At 40.5% G+C, this 16,785-nt stretch overlaps 1 protein-coding gene across 1 annotated transcript in view; it reads right to left on the minus strand.

Annotated features, from left to right (window-relative positions):
• Window positions 1-11,966: 11,966 nt before the first annotated feature.
• Window positions 11,967-16,785, minus strand: part of unc5b (unc-5 netrin receptor B) — a gene marked incomplete at both ends in the record, with an annotated part of 42,190 nt that continues 37,371 nt past the window's right edge. Inside the window, 9 exons of the mRNA XM_079230001.1 lie at window positions 11,967-12,132; window positions 12,622-12,800; window positions 12,924-13,088; window positions 13,583-13,732; window positions 14,514-14,753; window positions 14,840-15,014; window positions 15,451-15,538; window positions 15,662-16,030; window positions 16,442-16,636. Of these exons, the coding sequence (XP_079086127.1) occupies window positions 11,967-12,132; window positions 12,622-12,800; window positions 12,924-13,088; window positions 13,583-13,732; window positions 14,514-14,753; window positions 14,840-15,014; window positions 15,451-15,538; window positions 15,662-16,030; window positions 16,442-16,636 (1,727 nt within the window). The remainder of the gene's footprint in view (window positions 12,133-12,621; window positions 12,801-12,923; window positions 13,089-13,582; window positions 13,733-14,513; window positions 14,754-14,839; window positions 15,015-15,450; window positions 15,539-15,661; window positions 16,031-16,441; window positions 16,637-16,785) is intronic.

Here is a 16,785-nt window from a genome sequence, read left to right on the forward strand (position 1 = left end):
TTAAACGTGTGGATCATTTAGTGAGGTCAGTTCGCCCAGACTGAACCGGGCCATCTTGGAATGATAGCAGGGGTATCTTTTTATTGTTTGGATTCTTCTGTTTCTTGTTTTCTTTCTCTGGGCTATCACTTTTCCTTTTTCAGGGCCGCGACCAAGCGGCAGGCGCCAGCTGGGTGACGTGCAGGCCCGTAGAGATTACCCCCGCAGCCTCCGCACCGCGGGGGGGCCTCACAGGGACAGGGGGCCTTGCGTGGCAATTATTATTATTTTTTTTTTCCCCAACTTTCCGCGACGCAAGTAACGTTTCACAAAATCGCTCGTAACTATCCTTTAAAACAACGGATTTCAATAATAAACACATCTCCGTGACCGTGCGGGCATGTAGGAGTCGAACGGCGCCATCTAGATCCTTACCAGCCACCTATAAGTAACTTTAAATTCCGTCAACCGTCGGAGATTTTTTTTATTTTACATTTCTGGGTCCAGCATTTCCCCTGTCAAATGGACGATCTTTGATCCACCTCAGACGGCACATGCGCAGTCTACTGAAGAGAATGCACCCGGGCTGGCTTCTGAGAAATGTAGGTTTCTTATAGAACTTTGACGTTTTTCATTTTTGAACCGATTTACACAGGTTTTCCCCTGAAAAGCCTTCAAATGACCCCGACACTTTGTTTGTGTGTGTGTGGTTTCATTGCATATTCGGGTTCTTTAGGCTCTGTTCTTTCTAACAAGGGGTGTTATTAGTATGTGAGACCTTGGTAAGGGTCTGAAGCACACATTTTGAACATGTCGGAAACCGCTCGAAAAGCATTTTTCTGCCATTCTTAATTAGATCATGCTGGATGTTCATAGTTATGATAAAAATATGTTATAAAAGTTTTTTTTTTTAAATATACATTTTCTTCACAAGAAAATACTGAAAAAAATGATATAAAATAATACAAGCATGAGAACTCATTTGTGGTTCATACGACTATTTGAAAACTTAATTTTAAGACGCTCCCACAGTACCGGGGGAATGGGTCTTCACAGTTTGCTATGTGACAGTTGACTGTTGCTATGTGAACGATGCCTGGTTTGTGTACGTTCCAAACTTCCTTTGCTTCCCGACCTCTGTGGCCGTCAAAATGAAAGTCCCATTCACCGTTGACACTTAAATCATATTATAATACGAGTAGATCAAATCAAGCATTCTGATTGGTTGAGAGTGAGTCACGAGGTGTAGTTTATTCAGCCATAAAGTACTGTACAGCCTGTTTACATTTAGAGCGTTCCATATCAGTGCGCACTTAAAAACAACAGGTAGATTTAAATTGCGCGACCGTTAGTTGTCATTTCAAGCTTGACAGTTACCAAACATGTTCGTGTAAACTTTGATATTGTAACGTCCGCAGTAACGACCCGCAGACGTTGGTTTCCTTAACTTGCAGGTGTATTGCTTGAGTGTTCACAGTATTGCAACGGGGCTCTTCGCTAACAGTAACGTTAGCTCAAACGTAACAGCTAACAAGCTCACGTAGCATCCCCCACACTAGCATAACGAACGACAACACAACGTCACTTCCTCCCTAAAATGAGATGAGGAATGAAAAGGGTTTGACCACAAAATCGTAATAATTTCTAGTGAGAGATAATTACGTCAGTCATTTCCCGACGCGAGGCAAGTTCTCTAAACATCATGGAGGAGAAAAATGACGGAGAAAAGACGGACAGAAACAGCGAGAGCACTTCTTTACATCGGTGGCTGCGTGTCATCCTCCACCTGCTTCCAACCGACCTGACTGCCTGGTCAGTAAATCTGCGATTTACTGACCAGGCAGTCAGTTTTATAGTCCCGTATGTGCGTCCCGTACGTGTATGCACGTACGGGACTATTTTCTCTGTTGCTGAAATGCGATACACAAGGTTTGGTGGCTACAACTATTTTTTGCTGAAAGGGAGCTTACTATTACTATTTATAAAGTCACAGGTACCCGTATTATAAAAGCAATAAGGTACTCGAGGCAGTACTGTATCTACAATAATGTACAGTTCAAGGGTTTGCCGGCCCTCCGCTGCGCGTCGGGCCTAACAACTCCCTTGAACAGTACATTATTGCACGACACAGTACTGCCTCTCGTACCTTATTGCTTAATTCTGTGACAGAGGATAAGGGAGAGCCAGGCGTGCGCCAAGGTTCTGCAAGTCCAGCGAAGTCAGGCTGCAGTGAGGAACCAGGCTGCCGTGAGGAGGCCTCGGGTAGCCATGCGACAGAGTCAGATGAAACTTCTAATACTACACTTTACCCTGGTGACTGGGCACATTTCCCGGTGGATATTACTGATGCTGACATGAAAAAGTTCATTTTAAGGCAGGGACCATGTAAATGTGAAGGTCCGTATCCTAAAGATAAAAAGGGGAGATGTTTTTCTAAAGATTTGTATCATAGAGTGTCAAAAAAAGGAACCAGGCTACAACGCAAATGGCTGTGTTACTCCCCCAAAAATGACAGAGTATATTGTGAGCCCTGTTGGCTTTTTGGTGAGAGAAGATCTGCATGCCAAAACAGTGCCTGGACTACGGGAATACATGATTGGCAAGGACTGTCTAGAAAAATAAAAGAGCACAAACACACTCGCTCACATACCTGTTCATTTATCTTTGGATAATGACCGCCAGACAATACATTATCCCTTACATATTGGGGGAGAGGGGTATTCTGCAGGGGGGCCTCATGTGTTTCCGTTACGGCACTGGTGACGTGGACTGTCTCCTGTCTACACACGGATGGCAGTGTTGGGGAGGGGAAAGGGGAGGGGCTATTTTTTCCAGGTCAGACCTCCGAACCATTTGTGGGGAAGAGCTCTGCCCATTCAATTGAATTATTTCCAAGTTTCTGTTTAATAAATACTTTTTTAGACATTTTTTTTAGACATTTAAGTGTTTCACATCACATTTGTTTTCCACTGAAGGAGATTGACAAGTTAAATTGTCCATTACAATACACATGTAAGTCCCAAAATAGAGAAGCTGTACTCGGTTCATTTGACACAAAACCCGTTGAGGAGTATACGATACACTGCTGCCTCAATGGGGACAGACAGGCTCACAATTTAAAAATGACTCATCATGATGATTCAGATAATGTGGAATTTGACATGAACACATTGTCCTGTTGCCAGTGTGCCACCATTGCACCAACAATATGAGAAGAGGGCACTGGAATCACGACTATTTGGCAACAGCGTGTGGATGTGAGTTGGTCCTGGGCTCTTGTGCCTGGAGTCAAGGGCTTGGCAAAGTTAAATGCTTCATACACTCAAGTAATTCAGCATTTAGCACGAATCATTTCTTACAGGTCATGTGATTGTTTGACCTATTACACAGAATTTCAGCAATAGCTAGAGTTTTATCTCACACCTGCACAAGGGTCCCCTCGCAACCACTGACAGCCTTTCAGCAGCACAACCTGCTTGCACAATAGGATGTTGTGACTGAAACTATTTAAGGAGGTTAAAGGAAAGCTGACCTTGCAACCTAAAAGTATCACGCGTGCTACTAATAAGGAACTAATGATCACGTGACGATAACCAATTTCGGACTCAGACTTCAGGCTGCAGTATAATTGAAAAGCATGCTTCAGGTCACTGCGGACAGCAGGTTTCACCAACATGTCATCACTAATTATATATATATATATATATATATAGTAGTATCAGTATAAAGTATTCTGCCCATTCTGCCGCGGTCTAGACATCAGGTCACGTTGTGTTTGTGTGCAATAAATAATCATGAAGAAACATCAACGCTGGTCTGTTGTGGTCATCGTGCTTCGAGAAACTTTACTTGGGAACGGAGAAGCGCTACAGCGGTCTTTACTATAACTTTTTTTCTTTTTTTTTTTTAATGTTATAATAATTATAATACTCGGCGGGCCGGATTAAAATGCCCCGCGGGCCGTAGTTTGCCCACCTCTGCTATAGCGTCACAGTAATACAGTTTAAAGAGACAAAAATCATGTCCTACATCATTGGGCTCCCCCTTGTTGTACTACAGTTGTCTTTGTGAAGAAATATGTTTTGTATGATTTTCTATTAATATTTAATTGCAATTAATATTCAATAAGGTCACTTTAATACAGTTTAAAAAGACACAAATCATGTCCTACATTAGTGGGCTCCTCCTTGGTGTACTACAGTTGTCTTTGTGAAGAAATATGTTTTGTATGATTTTTTATTAATATTTAATTGCAATTCATATTCAATGAGGTCACATTAATACAGTTTAAAAAGACTAAAATCATGTCCTAGATCATTGGGCTCCCCCTTGTTGTACTACAGTTGTCCTTTTGAATAAATATGATTTCTATGAATTTATATCAATATTTAATTGCAGTTAATATTCAATAGGGTCACATTAATAAAGTTTAAAAAGACAAACATCATGTCCTAGATCAGTGGGCTCCCCCTTGGTGTACTACAGTTATTACTTTGAAGAAATATGATTTCTATGAATTTGTATTAATTATTATTCATATTTTTTTGCAAACAATATCCAATAGCATCACAGTAATAAAGTCTAAAATGACAAAAAACATTTACAACATCAATGGGCTCACACCTTGTTTTCCTACAACAGCTATATTGATGATGTGCATTTGATGTTAAACATGATGTTAAATATTATAGTAACAATAGAATTAATGACTAGAAGGAAGAATCTGAAGCCTGCTGACACCTCTACAGACTATAATATTGAAATGATAAAAGTATAATAACTATATACTCACTTTTGTTAGCCCTTGCCTGGCCCTTTGCTCTCTCGTGCCGTACACATTTATACCCATGGTATAGTGATTCATGAGGTATAGTCGGCCAGCAGTATCCATAGAATTGAGGATGGCTCTAATCTAACATTCAATTACCTCTTGGAAAAATTGTCAGGAAAATGTATATCCAAAAATAGAAGGTAAGTTAAATTAAGGTTCAAGTTAAGTCATGTTTACTTCATGCAACACTTTGATGGGTTTATCTGACATTACACTCCAGACCATCTGGATCAATCCAACAGCAATCCAACTCGTGATATTTTAGCATATGTTTTCAGGTTTGATGCATCAACAGATTGGTTCATTGGAGATAAATGATCTGTTACAACAACAATTTGAATAATAAAATTGCTGATGATGATGTACTACATGATTTTTGTCTTTTTAAACTGTATTACTGTGACACTATATCATATTAATATGAATTAAATATTCATACAAAATCATAAAAAAACAAAGAAATCATATTTTTTCAAAAGGACAACTGTAGTACAACAAGGGGGAGCCCAATGAGCTATGACATGATTTTTGTCTTTTTAAACTGTAATACTGTGATGCTATAGCATATTAATATTAATTAAATATTAATACAAAATCATAGAAGATCATAGAAATGACATTTCTTCAAAAGGACAACTGTAGTACACCAAGGGGGAGCCCACTGATGTAGGAAATGATTTTTGTATTTTTAAACTTTATTACTGTGACGTTATAGCATATTAATATTAATTCAATATTAATAAAAAAATCATAGAAAATCATATAAATCATACTTCTTCCAAAGCACAACTGTAGTACAACAAGGGGGAGCCCAATGATCTATGACATGGTTTTTGTCTTTTTAAACTGTATTACTGTGACGTTATAGCATATTAATATTGATTAAATATTAATAGAAATTCATAGAAATCATATTTATTCAAAATAACAACTGTAATACACCAAGGGGGAGCCCATTGAGCCCAACATTATTTTGGCAATGCTACAATTCATAATAGTGAAGTCATTGATTATTTTTGTAGTATGTATTTTCTGCATTGCACTTTGCAGTGCATTTTGCCCCTGCAGGGCATTTTGCCCCTGTGCGCACTCGTCTCACAGCAGGTTGCACATAGAGACCAATGTTATCCGTACAGCTCGGAGAACGACCCGTTTTTGTAAAATGAAGGTTGTAGCTTGTTGTCACTACGATTACAGAGAGGTATCGTTTGTGTTGTAACACCGTTTAGCGAAAGAGTTATTGATCCTGGAAGTCCGAATCTGTGAATCTCTTCCAACTTTACCGGACTCTATTTCATCTCAATCTGAATCCCAGCCGCGTGTACTTCACCTCCAACCGTAGCAGTCGGCTCACATACTAAGCCCGGGCCGGATGTTGGGCTCATTGAATACTAACTAATAAAGTTAAACATACCTCACAGTTGGACCTGCCCGACTGTTGCTCCTGTCTTTTCTCCAAAGTGTTAGACTGACACAACAATCCATGTCACAGAAAACTTCCTTTCTGGTCAGCTGACAGTAGCGATCACAATACCTCTTCCGGGAAGAATCCTTCAAACTAAAAGCTTAACAAGTCGAAACAGATTGACTCAAAAACGAATATTGCACACAAGACCAACGCGACTTGCATTTACGTAATACTCATTATAGCCCAGGCCAGAGCTTTATTATTATTATTAATAATAATAATAATAATAATAATAATAATAATAATAATAATAATACAGACTCTTGTTCGGAAAAGGCCAATCCGCATACCGGAAGATCTGTTCTTTTCCGGTTATAAAATAAAAGCACCTGTTTACAAATGAACCTTATTCCTATGTTCCTATACTGATTTGGGAACCTGCACACCCCAATTTAACTTTGCATGCTTTATTCTACCATCCAATTTTGCAGTATGATGATGATATGTATGTTGAAAAAAGTCGTAAATAGTCAAAACCCATGTTTAAAAAAGTAAAGTAGTATTTCATTTGGTCCTTGTGGTCCCTACCTTGATGTTAATATGTGACAAAAGAGTCAAATTGTAAATAATGCTAAATGCTTAATTAAGTAACTTACGTAAATAATAAAATGGGGTATGTCTGTATAGACAAATGTCTATGAGTGAGTGATGAGGCGGGTGTGTATGAGTATCATAGCCTGCTCAGGTGTGCTGGAGGTGACGAGGGTTCAGCTCCACCCACCAATGGCCTGAAGCAAAGGGGAAAACACAGCCAGCAACAAGGACAAGACGAGGCAAACCTTGAGGCCGTCACACTAAGCTAAAGAAAATCTACCCTCTTGCAAACTTGTGCATATACCCACGAGATTAAATCAGAAGAAACATGCCGGGACTTTGTTCACGATTGAGAGTAAAATTCAAAAACACATTGCCATAGAACGGTCGTTCCTATCCTGTGAAGATGCTGAAAAAAATGTATGCTCTTATTTCTAAATTTAATTATTCCAATGTTCTTTTTACTGCCCTTCTAAAACAGTCATTTGCAATATTTCAATTTATTCAGAACTGCGCTGCTAGACTTCAGAGTTTACGGTTAATTTACTTGTTAATGGTCGTTAATGGTTTGGGACCAGCCTCATTGCAGACTCTCTTTTGTTTAATAATCCTCCACAAGCACTCATATCTTCTACTGCTGGGTTTTTATATACATTCAATTATACGCAAAACAAAATAGAGCATAAGATTTTCTGAATATGCTCTAAAATTATGGAAAACCCTACCAAGAGCTACAATAGCTCTGTGTACATTTTGAAATGGCAGCTTTTTGAATTCAGCTCCTATTTAATATCATTCTTCTTATATTTTTGACTACTTTAATGTTTTATTTTATTGACTTTTAACCTATTTGAACTAGATGAGTTAGATATAGCCTCTATATTTCAGTTTAACACAATAAGCAAACTGTCACTTCCCTAAAATAATAATTACCTTTTTAGTTTCAAATAAACATAAAGAACATTGTGCTTTTCAAGATACATTTATATTTTCAAGTAATTTCCAGTGCTTAAATCCATCAATGATGATAATGATGATACAATTACAGTGTAGTGTCAGAAATATAATACTACCGGTAATTGCAATACATTCTTATTTGTATAGCATTTCCTTAATCAAGCTTTAAATACAATACTATCATACACTTTGAAGTGCTTAATACAGCAAACATAACCTTCAGATATCACATGTAAATCATTCCATAATACAATAATATTTTTTTTATAAAAATGAGAAGAAGAATTATTTTTGAAAATGAATACATGTGTACTGGTGTTTGTTGAGAAGTGAGTAACCCATCATATTTACCAGGTGAGGGCACCATAGGACAGCATATCCAGTAGTGTGTATTGCACCTCGCTGGAGTGTTAAAAAGATTACAATAACAAGAAGAAAACATATTTGAAGTTCTGTACAGTCAAACATGACACTAGCTGGTTTTGTGTCATTGACTGGAGTAAAAAGCTGCAGACGCTTGGGTGTCAGTGACACATGAGTGGACACCACTGTACCAAACTAAGAATTTTAAATGAATCACTGTCTGAAATGTAAAGGGTTCTCAACTCACAGCTGTTTCCCCCTGGCAACAACAGATATAATTTTGCAGTGCAGGGACAATCCGCACAAATAATACACTTCAAATTGTTTTTGTTTGTCTTTCCATGATGAGCCTGAAATCAAATACATCCTCCATGTACTTATTCTGGAAGTTAGAATTCTATGCCTTGTTAAGACTTGTATGTTTTTAGGAAAGGCTTCCATAGTATTCTAACGAAACACGTTATGCTGCTCTCAAAGGATATGGCCACAAATGTATTTAATATTATGTTTAGGTAGACTCAAAAAATACTATTATCATTTCATAATGCAACTTAATATCTGTTGTAAATGCTGCACGTCACATAAGTGTGTGCATTTGCTGGCATCACATGTTCTCAAAATAGTTTTAAAAAGTAGCAAAAGCATCCTGTTTAGATGTTGGGGGGGGTTGAAGCTGCAGTCAGGTTTGTACTGTCCTATATCATTTATGCGTTGCAAAAGGTTCAGTTAAGTCATGCACTGAAGGGTGGCATATTAGCCACAATTAGCAGTGCATCTAATGAAACAGGTGCAAAGTATTAAGACAATACTGCAGTGCACTCTCACTAGAGATGACTCATTTGATATTTGCTCGCAATATAAGAGTCTAATCTGGCAAATCCCTACACATCCTGCAGTCGTAACTCCTCCCTCCCAAAAAAACCCCACAAGGTTAGAAGTCGGCCGGAGTCAATCCTTAAAGGACACTATTAGTGCTTCGAAAACCTTGTTAATTTGAAGGCCGAACAGCCTGCCAGTTAAAAGCTTTCGAAGCTTAATAGACCTAAAGGGAATTTTCCAATGAGGTGTGAGGAAAAGAGGGACAGGTTGAGTAGCTCTCTATGTGCTGTGAAAATACGGGGTAATTGATAAAAACACATGGCATTTTCTTTCCTGCAAATAAACTCCAACGAAAACTACAATTTGCTCTATGGATTTTATGAAAGCTACTCTTATTGAGTTTGGTTTTGCACGTTTTAATTCAATAACAACACACAGACTATTGTTAAACTAAGAAATATAATTTATTGCATAAAAATTATATTTAGTGACAGGTAAGAAGGCTAGACGTTTATTTACAATTGATACTTTACAGAGATAAAATAAAGTCACTGAATCCATTTTGTTTTTTTTCCATAAAAATGTCTGACTTCTTGAAACAAAGGCTAAATATTTCTCTTTTATTGGAGCAAGGTAGAATCCAGTCCAGCTCCAGCATAAATTATCCAGAGGTATAGCCAGAGATCCAACAAATACTCGAGAATTATGGACGAATGAACACTGTATTCTACAGCTAGCCAGTCTCTGGAGCAAGATTTGAGGAAAGAAAAATAGTCCTGCAATGTTCAAGGATCCAAAGTTCTGAACTGGTTGTATTCAGATATTTCCTCACGGACAAAGACCTGCAGGGCACGAGTTCATGGTATTAGTCACAACTTGTTTCGTAGCCATTGTCACACTTTGTTTTGTTCTACCATATGGGCTTTTTTAACAGCAACTTTCTTGGTCAGTGATCCAATCCTTCCGATCCAGATGAAGAATTCTTACACATACCACTGTAACCAAAAATGTTAAACCACTTTAGAATACAAAATTAAAACCCTGTCAATGCCCTAATCTGAAAAAATAGAATTACTCTTCCAGGAAACAAAAGAAGTCAAAATGCTTCGCTATTCTTTTGTACTTGCATAGCACTTACAAAGAGAAATGACAGCTTTTAAGCGTGTGCACACACTGTACGTGCACACCCACCTGCCCACTCATACCCTCACACTCACGCACGCATACACACTTGTGTTTTCAGTTCATTCACACAAACAGTGACATGACTCACTGCTGTAGAGGGGGGGGGGGGGGGGGGAGATACTGCCTGTGTTTTGGTTTTTGTGGTTTCAAACAAGATACGAACACTTTTTTTGCTTTGAGGGAAGAAAAGAAAAACTCACAGAACTTAAGCATTAACAAAGTTGAAAGATGAAAGTATTTAAATTTCCGTCTCACAATAACTGACAGAACATTATTGACGATGCAAAAAAGCTTGAGGACCCTGACCACAAAGCAGGCAGCTTAGTATAACGATTAACAATACGTTATGAAATTGAGAGAAGGGAGACATAATGAGTTACAGGGTGATGGATAGACAGATGGAAACATGGATAAGTGGTGGACAGAGAATAGATTGAAACATAATGTATTAGTGTTGCGGTCAATTTTATGGTCCCTTGGTGCCAAGTTGATTTAACGAAAGGCTAATCTACTCTGTAATATTCATCTCTGAATAATGGAAACTGCCCTCAGTTCCAGCAAAGCAAAATGCCTAAGAAATACAGCATACAGCATATTCACCTGGACATTTGACCGTCTCTAATCATGTTTTACAGTTTACACTTATACATTTCAAATAGATGCACCGTATTAAAAATAACAAACACACATGGTTTTGTTATTCACTGAGACATCCACTAAGCACATAACTCTCCCATTTGGCCTGCTCTACTAGAATGAAAAATAAAAACAACACAGCAGCCTAAATAAGCACAGATGATCGAACAGGTTCTGTATGATTGTAAAATAAATGACAATGAAATAAAAAATCCACAAATATGGATAATAACTTAAAGAGCGTTCCCCAAAGGAAACTTTTAAGGAATGACCAGAAAGCTCGTCTGAAGTTTATTCTCAACAGATCGGAGGAGTGTGGGAGGAAAGAGAAACACCCCTGTGAGTCGGAACGACATGCCAAGGCTTTGAGGCATTTGTTGGTACAATATAAAGAGTCTGTCGGTTTAATTCTCAAATTAACTTCACAATTCACCCTCCTACAACAAAGAAGAGGCAGCTCTTTTTCAAGCACAAAGCGACATGCTCAAGCCCTCCAACCTTGAGGCTGCGGACCTCATGTGACTCGTCCACAGCCCAAGCAGTTGGACGAGAAATCCTAGCCTGATTCCGAGCCTGTTAATGATCAGTTTGTCTGTGTGCGAGTGTGTATGTTGGAGTGTGTCTATAGCCTGAGGAGGTTTCAGACAGGTTGGTGCTGCCTGTCATTCACTGCACACACAGAATGACAATGGAGAAAACAAAAGCCCCTGCCATGACGTGAGATGGTGTTAAATCATGCACTTTCATGCTGCAACTGGAACATGGCTAATCCCGTGTTAGCATTTGTCTGTTTGCGTTATTGTGCGTGCGTTCGTATTGAATACAATTTAGTTTGTTTGTCCCAAAGCTTCTGTTATCTATATACAAAAATAGCATCATTTTCAATCTTTTGAAAAAGACAGTCAACACCACACATGACATGACTTTGCACCCATTTTACGCTTTCCTACCCTCAAATTGGTTTCACATCTTACAGATGCAACATTGCTTTGGAGGAATCAGATTAGCAGTTATTTTAGGAATGGGTTTATGGTGGACGTAGCTACAGATGAGGCAGAGGTAATACAGTGCATGTGAAGGAACCAAAATGCTCTGTGGGCTTATGGTTTGTGCATATTCATCGGCAGGTATTCTTATTTTCATCACGGTGGAGAAAAGAAAAAAGTCTGGCTCGCTCTCTTGTTCCTTGACCAATCAACAATCCCCATCTGTTGTCATGACAACTAGCACTTCACTTTTGCCCATTTCTTCCAGCGCAGTCGCCAGAGAGACCAGGTCTGCGTCAGCTTGGTGACAAGCTTCCCATAAGTCCAGGAGAACACCTGTGGGGCTGGGCTTTGTGGCAAAGTAGTTCAAGTACCTGAGGGAAAGGAAGACAAGGCAAGTTGTGAGAAGAGTAAAGGATGCTCTCCATTATTGATTATAGACATGTGTAAGTCATTAATATTGTATGTGGCAAATACTGCTTGAACCACTTTATTTTGACAGGCCAAAATGAATGTAACTACATATTTTACAAATTAGGATTAGCTCATTAGCCATGTGAAATATCTTCTGAATCTATTTGTATTAAGCAATGTATAACATGCATGGCTAAACCCCTGAATAATATTCAAGTCGTGTTTTACAATTTCTAATCCGTATGACAAGCATATGACCCAATGCTTTTCCCAGTTGCCTGTCTACGTAAAAAAAAAAAAGTAACCCCTCAGACAGAGAATAGCTTTATGCCTTCTTATACACAAATCTGAGGTATTGCTTGACAGTAGGAACGAGGAACCTGAGCATCAACACTGGACTCGAGCATAACCAAGCTGCCTTCCACACATACATGTAAGGCAGATCTGACCTGTCAAAGCCCAGACTGCGTGCCAGGAGTCTCCAGTCACATCCTCGAGCACTGGGTGCATCCAAACTGGCACAGATCTTCTGGCGTATGGAGTCAGGCAAGCGAAAGGCATAGGGTCCCACTTGAGAGGAAGGCAGGCAGGTGCCTCCTGAGGGGAGGGGTGAGTGTGGGGGTAGCGTCTGGATGGACAGAGAAGGTGGGAATCATTGAGACCAACCTTGACATTTTGTTTTTGGCAAACCTGTGTGGCTTTCATTGCATTTTTCTATCTACGTTTGCATTATCTAAGTTGTAAGCGTTACCTCCTGAATATCGGTGTGAAGCTGGAATATCTGTCCCTCCCCTTCCACCTGCCGGACACAGATCTTACAGGTGAGCTGTGACACAGCCAGGCCTCCTCTCTCTAGGCTGAAGGTGCAGTGCAGGGGTCTCTGACTGCCGCTCCAGATGTGATAGAACGGGATCTCCTGTGAACATTGACAAATATTAAAAAGAAAAGCTGAAAAAAGATGGTGGGATTTTGTCCTGAGCAGCGCAATCAGGAACGATCTAGAAGACAGTTTCCATTCGAGGAAAGTGCAATATGCTTTATATTGATATCGGGTGTTTCCACCAACTGGATCTGGTTGCAAGAGGACAATTTATTTCCAAAGCGAACTGTCCATAAATTAGGACCACTATCAGATTTCTCTATTTATTTATTTTCAGAAGGGGTTCAGACTGCAATCTCGTTGCAGCCGTGAATGCAGCGGAGAGATTGTTTACAACAGAAGTGACTAGTCGACTAGCTGTGCTTCTTAGGAGGGACATTCACTTAGTAGATACATTCATCAATAGTTTTATGAATCTACATCAATCAAGCTGCTGCTGATTTGTGCTTTGTGGGCATGAACATGATCTATAGAGACTCTGCATATCAACAGGCTGATAACGAGTGTTCGCTGCTTTCTGAGTGTCTGACCTGATACTTTGCCAGAAGTTTGCTCCTCCAGTGAGTGTGAGGAATGTCGTGGATGGACAGGCGCAGGTTGTGATAGCTGTCTTTGAAAAACAGAGGCTTGGGATCCTCCAGCAAAACTCCTCCTAGACTCCTCTCCAAATCCAGCACCTCCTGCAGAGAGGCAGAGAGAAGAAGGGCTTCGGAACACATTGATGTCATCAACGTCATCACGGGTTCATCAGTCTCGCACATTTCAAACCGTGCTTTCTAAAATGCTTAATTCAAATGCACTGTGCATTCTCTAAATTGGGGTCTCCATATGGAAACGTGTGAGAGCAAACAGTCTGAAAGCTGTTTGAACTTTAGCAGCCAGCAATCATGGAATGTGATGCCAATAAAATGCACACAGCACGCTCATGTTTACTCCCTCGGCTGGTGTGTGAACACTTCATACGTGTCCAAATTTCTCCGGATGATCACTTGCTGTTTACTTAAGGGTTTGTATTGTGCTGTACTATTTAGAGTTGTGGTTTCTACCGGGTAAGGGAGATTCAATGTAATACCAGAATTTGATTTGGGGCGAACAGTGTGGTACTTTTGTTTTAATTATAATTTTGTGAATATTTGGAAGTGTGTTAAATGTTGTTTATGAAGAAACAAAGCTCTATTTCTGCTGTACGTTCTAACTAAAGCTGACATGATGGATGCATTTGTATTTTTAAATATTATATTTAAATAAATTACCAGCAAAGCACTTGTTCATACTCACACCATGTACCATGCACCATGTACAGTACTGCCAACTTGACTCACACATCAAAGAAATGAACAAACAGAAATATAAAGTGACCAAAGAAAAGAAACAAGAAGAAGAAAAGTGAACAATAAAGAAGAGAGGCGAACAGACAAATGCAGACATTTTAACACAGAGTGACAAACACACAAGCGGCACCTTGAGCGCATGCGGGGTGTCATGGATGCAGTAGATACGAAGGCTGTAGTCCAGGGAGAGGCAGGGCGCTCGAGGGGCGAACAGCGCCAACTGCAGCCGTTTGCAGGCCGGCTGCGGGGGGCAGGACTGGCCCACAAGGCCGTATGTTCCCAGCTGCTCCATGAGAACGTGACAACACTCCTCCTCCAGCTGCAAGTAGCAAGGAGACGACAACGTCTCCTCTCCTACCGTCAGCACCTCCTGAAAACAGATGTAAGTAGGGTTTCATGATGTCACATTGTCCAACGAGCTACCCATTATATTGTGCTCGTCAGAGGATGTCTCACCTCCCACGCCCCCTGGTGAGTCTGGGTCTTGAGTGTGAGGGCCCAGTCAGGTGTAGGTGTGTCTAGCTGGGCACAGTGGGGCAAAGTAAGAACCACGGGACGATTCAGCAACATACCGGAGGGGCCACAGCTCACCACAGGACTGAGTACAGTCTGACTTCCCTCAGAGGGTAGCCTGTAAATGTCAGAACACACACACACACACACACACACACACACACACACACACACACACACACACACACACACACACAGAGGGAGAACACCAGGTGTTTGAAACAGTTGCCAAAACATCACATTTCATTTATAAAAGAACATCACGGCCACGACACGGTTTGGAACATGCTGGTATTGACGTATATACGAGGCAAAGTGAATGTCAAACTTCCAGAAAGAAATTGGCAAAAAAAGTCCACTCCAATTTCAAAAGTTCATCAATTTTTTATCCTCACAAAAAAATGAAAGAACTTTCAAACAAACTTGAAGTGGTTCGCAGTAGGTGAGCTGCGCATGGGAAAAATATTCTGATTGATCTGAGCATGAGGTCTGTTCTGCCTTGTGGTTGTGAAGGAGATGAATGAAAAAGAGAATTGAATATGAAGGACACTCACGTCGTTTTGTCCCACTTGTTGATAATAAGGTACATCTCATAGAACTTCCCCTGAGGTATTGTGCCAGGGGGTACCAGCAGACTCACACCTAAGGGAGAAGATGTCATGATTTATCTTATCCTATGGGGGATTAACTGAACATGTCATTGGTTCACACTGGATGCTTATGAGTTCTGCATGTGACAAGACAGCTGCTGGCAATGTATATTACCTGTGTTGGGGATGGTAAGGCGTCCTCCCAGATTACCCAGGGTGGTGCTGGTGCTCAGCCCCGGCTCTCTGGAGAGGGTGTGGCTGTGGTAATCTCGCTCCCTTCCCATAGTGCCCACTGACTTCAGGCTGAGGATCTCTCCATCACATAAACCCATGTCCACGGGGAGCTCCAGGGAGGACAGAGTAGAGGCGTTATACACCTTGATTTTGAGACTTGGCAATGGGTCCAGCAAGGGAGATGTGGTCATGGGGATTTTGTGGAGGCTGTCATTGACCCCCTGCTGCAAGGAGAAAAGCGGCCCACGGAAAGCTCCCGCTGTGGCTGTCAGATCCGGAGGAGCTGAGGGATGCAGAGGGTGAGGGTTATCTGTGGACACAGGAGAAGAGAGGAGCTGCTCTCTCATCACCAGAAATGACACAGACTGGCCTGAAAGTGCGAAAAGTGACACGAGTGAAATGGATTAATGTTTCTAATTAATATTTAATGGCAAGAACAAGGGAAGGGATACCATGACAAATGCTTGAAATGTAATGCATTAAAAGAATGGAAAATGTACTAGGCAAGAGGAGATAATGGTATAAAGATAATTCATGTATGGGATGATATACATAGTGGTGTGTTAATTAACTGAATTGTGCTTCGATAAAGATGAGTAAAAACAAGCAAAGTTGGGGAAATAAACACTAAAACAATAAACAGAAAGTTGTTGTGAATTTACACTGATTGTGCGAGTGAGTGAGTGAGTGAGTGAGGGTGTGTGTGTGTGTTTGAACTTACCCTGTCTGGGAGGCTTGTAGTTGCCAGGGTGGAAGGCGGCAGTGAGAGCAGACGAAGAATCGGTGATGTCTCCATGGAGATGGCGGCATCTGCGGCGATATGCAAGCACTCCCACGCACAACACCAGAATCACACACAGCAGCAGGGCGCCCACCAGACCAGCGTAGACTGCGACACCCATACCTGGGGCCAGCGCTGAAAGAGGGAGAGGCAGACGGTCAAGACACCACCCAGGGACACGTGGAAACAAACAGATTCAAATGAAAGGGATGGACAAGAGGGAAGAAAACACTTTTTACACAATATATATCATCTAATGTACTACATATCAGTTGAAGCAGAAA

Source organism: Taurulus bubalis (assembly GCF_910589615.1).
Source record: "Taurulus bubalis genome assembly, chromosome: 14".
Classification (NCBI taxonomy): domain Eukaryota; kingdom Metazoa; phylum Chordata; class Actinopteri; order Perciformes; family Cottidae; genus Taurulus; species Taurulus bubalis.